The 15,164-nt window shown below is 32.4% G+C and overlaps 1 protein-coding gene across 2 annotated transcripts in view; it reads left to right on the top strand.

The window, feature by feature from the left end:
- The first annotated feature begins 12,964 nt into the window (after positions 1–12,964).
- Positions 12,965–15,164, top strand: part of Adss (adenylosuccinate synthetase) — a 64,911-nt gene continuing 62,711 nt past the window's right edge. For both annotated transcript variants that reach the window (XM_076464557.1, XM_076464558.1), the window contains exon 1: positions 12,965–13,210. In XM_076464557.1, the coding sequence (XP_076320672.1) occupies positions 13,031–13,210 (180 nt within the window). In that variant the 5' untranslated portion in view covers positions 12,965–13,030. The remainder of the gene's footprint in view (positions 13,211–15,164) is intronic.

The raw sequence follows: 15,164 nt of genomic DNA, 5'->3' as shown, positions 1-15,164 counted from the left end.
GAGTATTATGTTCTTTATCAAGAGTTCCTATGAGGAAGAGACCACTCAAAAAAGAATACATCATTTTTTTGACACTTATATTTCAATACTCATCTGTTAATTTTGGAAGCTTGCCACTGTTTGCAAGATTTATCATTTACAGTATATTTCCGAGTGTGAATACTAGACATAATTAGTATTCCGATATCTTATCTTACCTCCTTTCACAAAATAGGTTTTTTTGATTAGCATTGCTCACTGTCAACATAAATTTTCAAAGCATGCCACTAGCCTTCCACTGTCTGCTTCTGTGTATTCATATGTAAGTGATTATGTTGCAATACTCCACCAGTAAGAGCACAATACAACCCCTATTATAACCAGTGCCTTTTCCACACTTATACTTGTTAATAACTTCTCAATTGGCGCATAATACTGTACAGACATGCTCAATTTTGCTTACAAATTGATTAACAGTTTTTGTTATATTACAGACTTAATTTTTCTTTACCATGCTTTTGTTATTTCTTTATTTACAGGATCTTCTTTGCTAGTATATTGTAGATCCACTTTATGGTGAGTGGTGCCTGACCAGATATACTTTTATTTTCTTTGGAAATCTGCACTGCTCATCTTATGACCATGCATGATTTCATTTACATTGTAGCTATTCCTTAAGTGAGAAAATGTACAATTTCAAATGCCACCAGATGTGGTTGCATGTCTCCATTCAGTTGTTATCTATGCTGAAACAGTTACGTTGCAGGATTACATTATACACATCATAGAGATGGGGTGTTCCATAGGACTACTGGTAGTTCTCTCTAGTGTCCTATTGCTTCAGAAATATGTTCATTCCAGACCATACACTTATGGATACCCATGAGTAAAGCAGACAGGAATTGCCACCCATCTCTGATGCTCCATGGCATTCAGACTCTTCCTACCACAGACCTGATGTAAAATTTCAGATGCTGCTGGGTGTTTGTTGATTGAACCTGTCAACACAATGGCTCTACTTTTTAAAATATGATATCAAATAGGGCATTTATCAAACCTACAAAATGAGTTATGGTACAGAAGCTTGTTTTCCTTACCATTTCTTATTTTGAGGTAAAGAGGTAGATGATCATCTGCCACTGTGGAACTGATGTACACTTCCAGAGACTCCCATGTATTTTGTGATGATGAGAAACTCACTTGAAGTAAAAACGTATCTCAGGACAGCTAGTATGGGTATTAACACTTTTACTAATAAAGCAGAGAACAATGTTTTGACTTTCTTTGGTCATCTTCAGGTAAAGAAACATGTGAAGAACTGCTGCATAATTATTTACACATGAATATGCAGAAGTGGGAAGTGGAAGGCTAGTGGCAGGTATTGAAAATTTGAACAGATACAGGGCAGTACTAATCAAGAAAAGCTATTTTTGAGAGGATGTAAATATCAGAAATATATTTTTAGTTTAGAAAAATGTTAACTTTCTACATTTTCAAAATAGAAATAGAAGATGTACTGGTAAGATAGTGCCCAAAAAATACTAAATTTCCAGGGTTTGCCTTACAATAGAAAAAGTGCATTCTAGAAATATATAGAATAAAAACTTATCTGTAATACAGAATGTTAGTACTTCATAAATATAGTAAAAGATGGTGCTTTTGCACAAATAATCGAAACTTAAAAACACCACAACTTTTAGTTTTTTTATTATATTCTATTGCTTTTCAGCCTGTAGTTGATGACACTACATGAATTTTTTATGAATTACAGAATAAAAGATTTATATATGTTTGTAGTCAGTTTAGGTGGAAAAGACATGAGAATACTAAGTGTAAGAAAGAAAATAAATATTTCTCAGCAGATGGCTCCAGTGATCTTCTAATCAAATGTTAGACGACAGTCATGGGACATGGAAATTCATGCTCTAAAAGAGAAATATATTATCAACCTTAGCTGATTATACAGTTTTCCATTATTTTTTCTTTTATTAACCCTTAAATGGCAGCCATCATCAATTGATGCTGCTACCCACAGCATTCCCGCTGTTTGAGGGTTAAATAAGTTAGAGGAAAGCTACATACTTGTTAATTTGATAATTTATATCCCATTTCTGTTGAATAACTTGTTCTACAAATACTTGCATAAATTAATCTACTTTTGGAAAAGTTGAATATTTGATCACCAAATTAGCTATAAATTCCACAGATAATGATAATGCCAAAAGTATTATTCTGTCAGAGAATAAATAATCTGGTAGCAGTGAAATAAATTAGTACAAAGACATGAACAAATAAAAGTATAAACTTTAATTGTTTCATACACTTAATGTCTCTGTTTATATTTTGAGTTAGTTGCTGAAGCTGTTAGAAATAAACATGTTCACTAACAGTCATCGTCAAGTTCACAAAGAGCCTTATAGCATGGGAACCAATCTGGTAAAAAGAGGGTATTTTACCACTTGGAAAGAGCTACTAAGTGTTTTTTGAGTATTCAGCCATTTTCATCACCATCTTTACACTGTGAACAGATCCTACAATGCTGAAGTGGCTGGTGAGTTTTTGCAAAAAGAAGAAATACAACTTTAACATTGTGCACCACCTTGGAACCATGTAAATGCTAATGCATTATTGTGGAAACTGTGTGTTAACAAAGAATGTAAACACTGTGAAAAGATAGAGGGCCAGAGAGTAAAGATGATCAACCTAAAGTGGGCTACAGGATATGAATAGGTTTAAATTGTTAACTATGTTGTGAGGAGGAACAGCATGGAAAGCTACAGCAACAATGTGTTCAATTATCACAAGAGAGAGCTGCTGTTAGTGTACTTGGTCCTTTTTCACAGATTAACAGTTGAAATAAATACATCGTGGTTGTAATAAACTATTTAACCAAATAGCCAGAAAATAGAAATTAGCAAGGAAACTTGTCAATGAATTCAAGAGTGGAACTTTGAATAAACTTTGTGTAAATGTGCCTGATCCTTGGAAATAGACTCAGACAACATCCTTTTGCCCATCTTCTTTTTGCATAGTAGGGAAATGCAACATTACACTTTTAAATTAGTTATCCATTTATGTAGATGAACTGTAGAAAACATGGAATCAAGACCTTTCACTACTACTTATGAGTGAAGGAACTACAGAGCCACTGGCTAGATAAATTAATTGATATCATATATTTGTCCAGTAAAGAGTTAAATCAGGTAATGATGATAAAATGAAAAATTGCTATAATAAAGCTGATAAGACTGGATTTTACTGAAATAATATGCTGTGGTTGGAAATACCCATCATAAAAAGGATAAACTTCAAAGTTAAGCATGTGTTGAGAATGATTATTTTTTGTTAGAAAAAAGAACCACTGATGTGATTTACAGAATCAAGAAGTAGTACGTATTGACAGTCTTTGAAAGTACTATATTTGGAGAAAATGTCAAGAATTTCTCATCAGAGCACTTTCAGAATGTTTCCAACGTCAGTGAGCTGGCTAAAAAAACCACTTATGGAGAACTTTTATGGTGACAGAACAGCACATGATAAAGTACAAGAGGTCATTGAATATGCATACCATAACATGCTGAAAATAAAACCAAAAAGATTTTGTGAATGAACATCCTAATGTGCTGCTTTGTTCGCAAATTAGGATTGTTCTAAAAACTTCAGAATTTAGAGGCAGGATCAGTGCTATAGTCTATATTTTTAGTATTTTAACCTAAATGCTTGTTGGAGGGAGCACCATGTAATATTAAGAAATTTCATTTAATCTAAGGATATAGAAATTTTGTGTATTATGTAGAAATAAAAGTACAAGAATGATTGTAGCAGCAAGTTACTGAGTCGTAGAGTTTTGTATTTATGAGCTGGGCATATGTTTGTTTTTGGAAATTTTGTAAAACACTATTTGAACCATCATATTCAAATTTAGGCTTACAAATTAACGTTATTCACACACTGGAAAAAAATTCATTATTTGGATTGGCTTTTCAGCTATTTTGTATCAAGTAATCCAAAATAATCCACTGAAAGGTATAACGTATTAAAACTATTAAATTTTGGTATTTATTGTTTAAAAGAAAGATTTTATGGTATTTTCAGGTAAAACTGATTTTCTGACAACTATAAGAGGTGTAAACCTTCAAATAACAGCATATTAGATTGAAAATTAGGTGAGTTTTCTACTTTTAATAACTTGATTCAATTTGTGTGAAAAATAGACAACATGCATTTAAATAATAGCAGAAACAATATTTATTTAAACAAAATATAAGAGCAGTTAGCAACCTGCACAGATTGGTAAATAATTACTTCTACTGGATCAGTGGATAGCTCGTCAGCTTTATCTGTCCAGTAGATGGCATTACCTTGTGACCTCTGTTACTTGACAGAATTGGGCAGCTATCAGTTTTAGTGGATATCATAGAGCAGCCAGTAAAGGATATTCCAATTTTAACTAGTTCAACCCAGGCTCAAGATATAGCACTGATATATTCTTGTGAACATTGGGCATAATCTAAAAGAACCAAGGGTTTAAGTGCCTAGAACAAGATAATGCTAGATATCCTTAACCAAGTGTTCTCACCACGAGAATTTAGAAACTAAATAATTAATAATTTGGAATAAGTGCCTGTGTTGTTATAGAAGGTAAGGAACAATATCACTCCTATCTCTTTCAAGTCTGTCCTCAGGTCGACGATTAAAATTAACATTAAAACCTATTATCTTTAAATTTAAGACGTGGTGAAGAAATGTTAACTTTTTCTTACTCCTAAAACATTCACATAAGTCACATATGGCATAAAAATTTCTAACATTAATGAAAATAAGATCAAAACAGACAAAAGACAATGAAATAGTGAATGATATGAAGTACAAAAAAGGTGAGGAAATCTAACAAAAGGAATGCATATCACAGGTATATACTTATAAAGATAAATATACCTTTAACAGGGATTTATCACATACTTTTTAAAAAAAACTATGAAATAATGATCTCAAAATACTTTGCATATATACAGGGGTGTAGATCCTGGGGGGATGGGGTATACATCCCCCCTTCATTTTAGGTGGGGGGTATGGTGCATGCAGTCATCCCCCCTACAGTTTGGTCTGTTGAATTGTTTTATTGCATCACAGGCCTACAAATTGTGTGTTTGTTCTTGTGATTTTTGTGTTCTTACCAATCGAATTACATAATTAGGCCTAGATGTAGGCTTTTTCAGTAGCCAAAATGTACATCCTTAATATAGGCGTGCTTCTAAGCTTTTTGATCTAAGCGATAGTTCATAAGTATCAGTCAGTTGGCCTAAGTATACATGCAAGTATCTTGGCAACAAGATTACTCTGTGACTGCATGTTTACAGCTTTCAGGTTCACATAATTAAAGATTACCAGTTTGCAAATTGAACAGTCCACACAAGTGGTTGCAAAAGTTTATATTAAAGTTGGTGATAAAGCCCTTCATTGCTCTGGTGAGTGTCAAAATTTTTGTATGAGAAAAAGAAAGTTAAGCCTAAATAGTGAAACTCCATTAAGAAGGACTGTGTCCATTTCGTTAGAGGGGAGACAGTTAATCTTGTTGAGAATAGTGAGCTTGATTTAAATATGGGGAGGCAGATATGAAGTGGCTTAAGACAAAAGTTACTGAAATTTTGTCAAGACTTGATGACTTTCACTTAATTAAAGTAAAGGTCGAAGAATTAGTGACTTCCTTTCAATATTATTCAGAGAAGGTAGAAACTATGAGTGAGGATATCACAACTTTGAGAGCTGAAGTTAAGGAGTGTAAACAGGAAAATAAAACATTAAAGCATGAAAATGAAGAATTGTGGAAGGAGATGGCAAGTTTCGGAGGAAGATGTGTGAAGCGGAACAATATTCTTATAACTATAATGTTTTGATTGGAGGTATTCCAGAGAAGCCTGATGAGAATTTGCAAGAAGTTGTTGAGAAGATTACAACTACTTTTGGGGTTGACTGTGCTCCTACAGATATTGACACTGTTCATCGTATAGGAAAGAAAACAACTGAAAATAAGAGTCCGAGACAGATTGTTGTTAAGTTTTGTCGTAAAGCAAATTAAATTTGATCTGCTTAAACTTAAGAAAACTAAATTTCGCTCTCTTAATACTAATGATATTAAGGTCTGTAATGAATCTTATCCAGTTTATGTTAACGAACATCTCTCCATATTATCGGATATTTTCATGCAAGCAAAACGAAAACAGAAAGATCTTGGCTATAAATTTCTTTGGGTATCGAATGGTAATATTCTTATTAGAAATCAGAAACTACTCAGCCCATTGTTTTACGTTGCTTGATTGATCTTAATAATTTATAAATACTGCAATGGCTGATGATTTTGATGATATTGTTGGTGTTACACCAACTTTGTCTTCTCTTTCTGATTTACCAAATGTTTTTTCTGTTGGTCATTTAAATTTAATACATGTTAATATTCGAAGTCTTACTCAAAATTTTGACCAATTTCTTGTTTTTTACAATCAAGCGTTGTTAAATTTCATATAATAGCTTTTTCTGAAACTTGGTTTGTTGAGGATGGATTTGTTTCCTTTTCGATTCCAGGTTACTCCTTTTATTCTTCATCTTCTGGTCTAAATAAGGCTAGTGGAGTGGCAGTTTTTGTTAAATTTGAGATACTGACTATGATAAAAGAAGTGCAGTACATTAAGTCTGATGCTTTAATTTTATTTTGTATGATTCAAAATAAGAAATTTAATCTCTTTGTTGTTTATCGATCTCCTAGATTGCCTGTATTGAAATTTATTGATGAGCTTTCATTAGAATTGAATTTATACAAATATGATATTAATATACTTGTTGGTGATTTTAATATAGATGTTTTGGCATTTGATGATGTTTGTTATAAAATGCATATTTTAAGTTTTTGTCTGAGAACAATCTTCGTATTATTATTTCTTCTCCTACACGGATAACCAATGTTACTAATTCTTGTATTGATCATTTTTTAATTAGTGGAAATACTATTAAAAATTGTTATTCTTATATTGTTGAGAGTTTTTTGACCGATCATTTTCCAATTGTTTTATGTATAGACATTTTATCGGATCTAGAACATGTCTCAAATGTTCAAAAGATTAAGTTTAATGAATTGAGTTCTTGTTTGAATTTTTCAGATTGGTCCTGTGTTATGAATTGTTCTGATGTTAATGTTGCTTATGATAATTTTGCTGAAGTGTTAACTGATTGTATTCAAAGTTGTACTACTACTGTTTCTGTGTCACGAAAGTTTAGAAAAAATTAAGCCATGGATTACCAGTGAATTGGTTTTGTTAATGATTAAAAGAGATAAGTTAAAAAGAAAGTACATCAATTTCCTGATGATATTTATCTAAAGATTAGATTTAAGTGTTTAAGGAATTATGTTGTTAGCTTGACCCGTAAGACTAAATGGACTTATTATCATAACCTGTTTAAGAATGCTAAAACTATTAAACAGAATTGAATCTTTTGCACCAATTTTGACTTTTTTAATTAATTTATCTTTTACTCAAGGGAAGTTTCCTAATGCTTTAAAGTTATCATTGGTCATTCCTATTTATAAATCTGGTAATATTTCTGATTTTACGAATTATAGACCTATTTCCTTATTAATACATTTCTCTAAACTATTTGAAAAATCTATGCCCCTGCATATATATATATATATATATATGAGAAAAAAGATTAAAATATTTTACATTAACAAAAGGCAAATCATTATCAAAATAATCATGTACATGCACATAAAAAAAAAATAATAACTTTACAATATATATGTGTGTGTTTCTGTGGACTATACTGGGAAGTGGCAATACAGCTTTTTACAATGAAGTTCAAGAGTAGACAATCTCCTGACTGCCCATCACCTTTGTTAAAACTCATCATCTGACATCTGTTTTGTTAATTGAATGATGGAGAAGGTGGACATTTTCAATTGACATCTTTACTGTGATCAACTGGAAAATGCTTATAAACAGGGAATGAAAAAACAAAGATAGGCAGGTGCATTCATAATTTGATCCTTCATATAAAAATCCAGATTCCAGTATAACTTCAATGAATTCCATCAATCAAAAGTTCAGCTGAGCATGTAGGCTGAAATAGATTGAAATGCATGGTTACATCAATGAAGTAAGTACTGATTAAGTAACATGTACTCAAAACCATCTCCACCTATAACATGTATTCTCAAGAAATGCAAGTACTTCCAAAGGTTTTCACTTGACTAACTAATTATGACGATGCTGTCTTTTGAAATTCCCACTAGCAGGACAATGTGTAACGTTGTCATGAGCTGATTTGCAGACAGACCGAGTGGATTCTCTCAGTGTAGCCATTGGAGATCGACTAACACTAACTGCTGTTACACGAGGTATTTATTTGAAGTGAGGATGTAGTGAGTGAATGAAGCACACAGGCACTAACTTGAGGGCATATAATTAAAACAAAGCAAAGAGACTTGAAACTAATACTTCCAACAACACTTATTTAAGCCTTCAAACACTTAGTATTTGCATATGAATAGACAGTTGTCCTAACTAATGTTTTTCATAGATACTTCTTTTAACTCTGTTAACATGATGATTGATGTTACAGAATAATGGCATTAGAATTACTTATAAAGTGTTTGGGTGTTACTCAAAACTGAAAAAAAAAGAATTGCTACATGGAAAAACTTAAGTAATTACGAGTAGTTTGACAGACTAATTTGAAAAATGTAGCCAGAATTTATACATCACTTCTATATTTTGAGATTACAATATTTCATCAGTATTATGTGAAAGACCATGCAATAAACTTAGTACAATAAGTTTATGCTGTGAAATTAACTTTACACTATGGGTAAAAGCCATACATTTTTTATAACTTCAAACATCGAATATACTGTTTTTGTGTAATATTCCAAATAGATTGCTCATATATGATATTTGTTCTCAATAGAATTGTAGGAAATTGCACCCCTTTTACTTCACTTCCACCTTCTCTGCCTGGAAATCATGAAACCCTCACATTTTCAGTTTGCTATAACATTCGAGTAGTTCATTGATTGAGCATGAAAGTAGCAGATTCAGGGGCTTCTCTCTCTCAGTTCCCCTCACTCACTAAGTTGATCACTTTGCCTTGCTTTGTGCACAGTCAAAACAAAGTCCACTCTTCTTCCTCGTATCATATTCATGGTATAATCAAATCCTGCAAAACTTTGGTTTCTAAAATAATTTAAACTCTATTTCTGTAAACATAATTATTGTATTTTTAGAAAATTGTACGAAAATAGTGACTGCCTTCAGTTCAGGTAAAGATTGAAAGTGCAAAAATCTTTCAAACAGTTTCTGTTACATCTGTGGAAAATATACTACAGTTTCATGAAGAAAGAACATCACACATAAGTTAAAGGTAGCTCAAACCTCTATTTTGGGTGTAAAATTGGTGACCAAGAAAAACAGTGGGCTCCATGTATATGTTATACAGTTGCACATCTGGCTTGACACAGTGGCTAAAAAGAAGAGAGCAAGTATGCTATTTCCAGTTCCCTAAATATGGCATGAGCCTAAAAATTATATAATTTAGTGTCATTTTGGCATAACCACTGTTTCTGGATATTTAGCCAAAACTAAACAATTCATTACACATAGAGATATTGCATTTACAAAGAAACCAGTACCATATGGGGATGATTTTCCAGTGCCATATACACCAGCAAATTAGGAAACAGAAGAGTTAGCTTGTTGGGAAGAAAGGTATCTCTTCATCCTATTCATCTAGTAGTTCTCTTCCTGATGTACTTCAATATAAACTGCCAATCTTATACAGAAGAAGAGCTAAATGATCTGATTTGGACTTAACTCTATCAAATCAACATGAAGAATTTCTTAGCTCTTGCTTACAGCAGTGGAATTTATTAGGTCTGTAAAGAAGAGTTTCAGTTTACTATAGTTGTCATCAAAGTTTTGCTTTTCACTACAGCATGCACGATACTTTTATGTTTCTGTATGAATGTTCATGCACTGATGGAAGAATTAGGTACTGAATAGCATCCTCAAGAATGTATACTTTTTGTCAACTCATCTAAAGTAAGTCTGAAAGCTGTATTTCGCACAATAGGAACACTAAGTCACCGATTTCTGTTGCTCATGCTGTGTATATGAAAGAAACTTATAAAAGCATGTAGATTATACACTCGTAAATGCAATTTTCAATAAATGAATAAAGTTATTAAAGGAAAACTTCTCACTATATATGAGAATATTTCAAATAAATCTGTCAGAACTCGAAAACTAGAGGTTATCTGTAAGAGCATTGTGATTTTTAGAATCTGCAATGCCAAATTATTCAGAAACGATTGTATATTTACTAGTAACAGAGAAAATTTTTGTTTCTGTTGGTCAGTGTAATTAAATATGGTAACGTGAACTGTACGGTCCCGAGTGATTTACAACTTGTATGACAGTATTATTAGTTAGACATAGTTTAAATGGCAACAAGACAATAAACAGGTGAGTACGATTAGAAGTTATGGTATAGAAAAGTAGTTACAGACTCAGTTACACTGACAGAGCCAGTAGAAAGAGGGTTCACTTGCTTCATCCTTCCTTGTACCGCTTTTTTTTCATTCCTGCCTTGCTCTTACGCGATATATCAAGAATAAATATGCTGTTTTCTCCCCCACTCCTTTGTTGCATTAAATATTTATTGCATTGTCTACTGAACCTTTATTTTCTGAAAAACTTACAATTCATTAATTAAAAGGTAGTGGAATCGTTTCGGACCTTCCTTGAAAGAAATATGATGTATTCTCCCTCATTTTAAGCACTTCTTATAAGTATCGTATTATTATACCCTCTAATAAGAGCAGATGAATAAAACCAGAAAATTTGTGGTGTAATTTGTATTTGAAAAAAACAACAACCAATTGACTTTTCTTGTGTATAAGATATAATGAGGATGAACATGTTTAATAAAATGAACATAGTCATTACTATCAACAAACAAAAAGAAAACATAGCATCTGTACTTGCTTAAGCTAAAAGACAGTAACTTCTACTGGATTATGATTGGGTCTACAACTCCCACTCTGTGCAAAGAGAGATTAGAACGCTCGACTTTCAATATGAATGACGCGAGTTCGAGTTCCATTCCCAAACATCTTTTTCCTTTTAATGGTAATAATGTAATGGTTAATTCAACTGTTTGTTGTTAAAGAGTAGCCTGAGAGTTGGTGGTGGGAGACAGTGACTAGCTGTCCTTCCTCTCGTCTGTCATTTTAAAATTAGGACAGCTAAAGCAGATAGTCTTCGAGTAGCTTTGCGTGAAAATAAAAACAAAAGAAACATTTTTAACAAACTCGAGAGAAATGTCCGCAGAACTAAAATACAATGAACTTAAATTTTAGTCATTCATTATATTTCCAGTTTTACATTTGATGAAAAGAGTGTGTGTGTGTGTGTGTGTTTTCTTGTAGCAAACAACCACATCAAGCTATCTGCTGAATCCGCCAAGGAGAATCGAACTCCTGGTTTTAGCATTGTAAATCCGTAGAGTTACGGCTGTTCCAGCGGGATACTTGGTAAAAAGAAGAATGTGAATATTGTCATAATGACAAGTTTACTAATTTAGATAATTCCTTTTTTAAAGGCCCGGCATGACTAGGTAGTTAAGGCGCTTAACTCACAATTTGAGGATCGCCAGATCGAATCCTCGTCACACCAAGCATGTTCGCCCTTTCAACCGTTGGAGCATTATGATGTGACAGTCAATCACATTATTCATTGGTAAAGAATAGTTCAACAGTTGGCGATGGGTGGTAATGATTAGCTGCCTTCCTTCTAGTCTTACACTGCTAAATTAAGGACAGCTAGTGCAGATAACCCTCGTGTACCTTTGCATGAAATTCAAAAAACAAAGAAACGAGCCTTTCAAAATTCACCTCAATATTGTTACTAAGAGTGTTATCTGGTGCATGCTTAGATAATTGTTATTACTGGCGGTTATGACGTTCTTTTGTTGTTTAATATTAGGTAAATTAAAAACATAGTTATTTTATATTTATAAATTACTTAAATTTGATAATGCTTGGGTGTTGCAACTATTGGCTATGAAGAGAATTCTGCTTTATAAAAGGATTTAGAACGTTTAGTGAGCAGGGCTAACAAACTGGCAGGTGTGTTTTAAATGTAATAAATCTCATTAAGATGCTTAACGTTGTAAAGGGAATTAAAAGTATAGGTGCATCTTTTTTCATACTTAACTGCGAGAATAATAAGAGAATGCGGAAAAATCTTCAGCTATTTGTTTGTTTGTTTGTTTTGGAATTTCGCAAAAAAACTACTCGAGGGCTATCTGTTCTAGCTGTCCCTAATTTAGCAGGGAAGGCAGCTAGTCATTACCACCCTCCGCCAACTCTTGGGCTACTCTTTTACCAACGAATTGACCGTAACATTATAACGCCCCCACGGCTTGGAGGGCGAGCATGTTTGGCGCGACGGGGATGCGAACCCGCGACCCTCAGATTACGAGTCGCACGCCTTAACGCGCTTGGCCATGCCAGGCCCGTCTTCAGCTGAGATAGTTTTATTTTACTATCAGAGTTATTAGCCTCTAGAATAGGTTGCCTTCAGACGTTGTGAAGGCAATAAATTTAAGCGAGTTCAAGATAAAGCTTGATAACTATATGAATGATAAGGGCTGGCATAAAAAATTGTTTATTTATTTAATAGTTTAGTTTAGAGAATGAAACACCCGAAATGTACCGATACGTTCATTGTTGCCCTTAAACATTAAGTTATGTTATAATATAAGTATGTAAGTCAAATATTAGTTCTTTATTATGAATTTATTATAAAGATGAATACTTTTAAATATGTTTTTATAATTTTCGTCGTGTTTTATTTAAACTTGGCCTTTATTTATTCGGGACTTTTGGTTAAAAGCTAGAACTCAGTGGCATCTGGTGCCTTATGTTTGAAGCTATTTTGATTTAGATCTGGTCACAGGATTAAGTATCTTTCTTTGCGTTAGCGCGGTACAGAAGAAGATGGCTACTGTCCAGAACGGTGAGATAAACGGAGAAATGCATGCTGATCCTATCATGAAACGACGCAAAACAGAATTTAAACCGGTAACAGTAATATTAGGCGCACAATGGGGTGACGAAGGCAAAGGAAAAGTTGTTGATTTACTTGCTTTTAACGCAGATATTGTGTGTCGTTGTCAGGTAAAAACTAAATTTTTAATTATTTAAAGTTGATCCTGTTGTTTATTGCTATGACTTTCAGCATTACTTGGTTCGATTTTCATGGTTTAACCATATTTTACTGTCTGTACTGAATTATTGTGTTAGTGGAATTGAAAGTTACAAATGGTGTGTAATTATATTTAAGACGTATATAATTGTGATACTTTGTTTTCAGTAGATACATAGAGATAATACTAATAGAACAAAACTAAAGAAAGAAAACAATACAAGTAACATAAGAATAAATATATGAAACAAGCACTGAAAGGAAATTGAAATATTATAGTCAATATTACAATTAGCTTTATTACTATTGCTGTAGTAGTAAGGTTAATATTGGTAAGGTGCCCTCCGCTAGTACAGCAGTATGTCTCCAAATTTATAATGCTAAAATCAGGGGTTTGATTCCCCTCTGTGGGCTCAGCAGATAACCCAATGTGGCTTTGCTATAAGAAAACACACAAACACACAATATTGATAAGTGATATTTACCAACACTGATACTGTTTAATGGAACTAACATGAGCTCTGGTTATTGTTAAGTTTTGGGCATATCACTGGACTCCTTCAAAATTTAGTTATGAAGAAAAAAAGGTCAAACATTGATGTAAGAAATGACTGACTTTTCAGAATTCGGCCATAATCATTTACACATTTTGTAAATTTTAGTGATACATCACTTCACCATTAAAATTGTTGCTTGCTATTTGTGGGAACATTAAAAATACTTAGTCTAACAAATCAGTTTCTGGAATTTTCTCTAAGTCATTAATCTTATTTTTATAATATCAAATTAAACCTGCAAAAAGACTTTAGTAAAAAGAAATGTCTAAATTTCAGTTTACCTTTATATTATTTATGAACTCGGTACTGTAATTAACTTATTTTTCATTGGATGTACAGAACTTTGGAAATATTTTCCTTATTCAGTAAGAAATCTGTGTAAATTAATAAAAGAAATTATCATTATGTGACTGTAACTTGAAAACCATACCTAATCCAAATAATATTTAAGTTGAGAAAACAGTAAAAGAGTTGATGAAACAAGGTTGGGCTAGGTTGGCTAAATATGTAAAGATTAAAAATTACATTAAAGATTTATTCAAATATATTAAGGGTAAGAGAAATGGAATGGTTAGATTAGGGTCTCTGATGAATATTTAAGGAAGTCAGTAACTAGTGAGTGGGAACCAAAGGAATGAAAATGAAAGTTGACTAATGTTACTTGAGTTTTTAAGGGAGATGAAAAAATGTCCAAGTACATGTAATTATGAGCTAATTAGTTGTACATCAGTGGTAGGAAGAATCTTTCAAAGTTTGACAAAAGATATTTTGCAAATTCATATAACAGTTTAAAATTTTATTGTATGGTAAATATAGTTTTATTAGGCAAAAAATTTGTCTCGCTGCTCTTTTGATAATCAAAAGGTTACTGTTTATATATAATATATACAAATGTATAATTGGATCTTCAGAAAGCATTGACAATACCAAATTAAAGGCATGTAAAATCTATAACTTTCAGATATATAGCTGAGCTAGTAGTAAAATCATGTAAGTAGTGAATTATCAGGTTCATTTGTTTATTTTGTTCAACTAATTGATTATTTTCACAATCATATCAGATATATATAGCTGGAATAATAATATCTCCCTTTTTGTTTTAGTTTATCATGTTTGTGACACAAAATAAGTTGAACTTTGAATTAGTAAGAAATGATAATTAGAAACCACAGTGCCAATATTTTGAGTAATTGGAGAGGGAGAGATGGAATAATAAAAACACAGTAATAATCATTAACAGTTATTTTGACTAACTGTTTTTATAGCATTACTCATCTGGATCCTAATTTCAATTATTTTACGTTTGTAGTCCGTAAGAACTTAAGAGTAGAAGCAAAAAGTATGTTATGTCAACCACTCTACATTTACC

Source organism: Tachypleus tridentatus, chromosome 10, assembly GCF_004210375.1.
Source record: "Tachypleus tridentatus isolate NWPU-2018 chromosome 10, ASM421037v1, whole genome shotgun sequence".
Classification (NCBI taxonomy): Eukaryota; Metazoa; Arthropoda; class Merostomata; order Xiphosura; family Limulidae; genus Tachypleus; species Tachypleus tridentatus.
The sequence above is the reverse complement of the archived record's forward strand: the minus strand, read 5'-3'. Positions and strand labels throughout refer to the sequence as shown.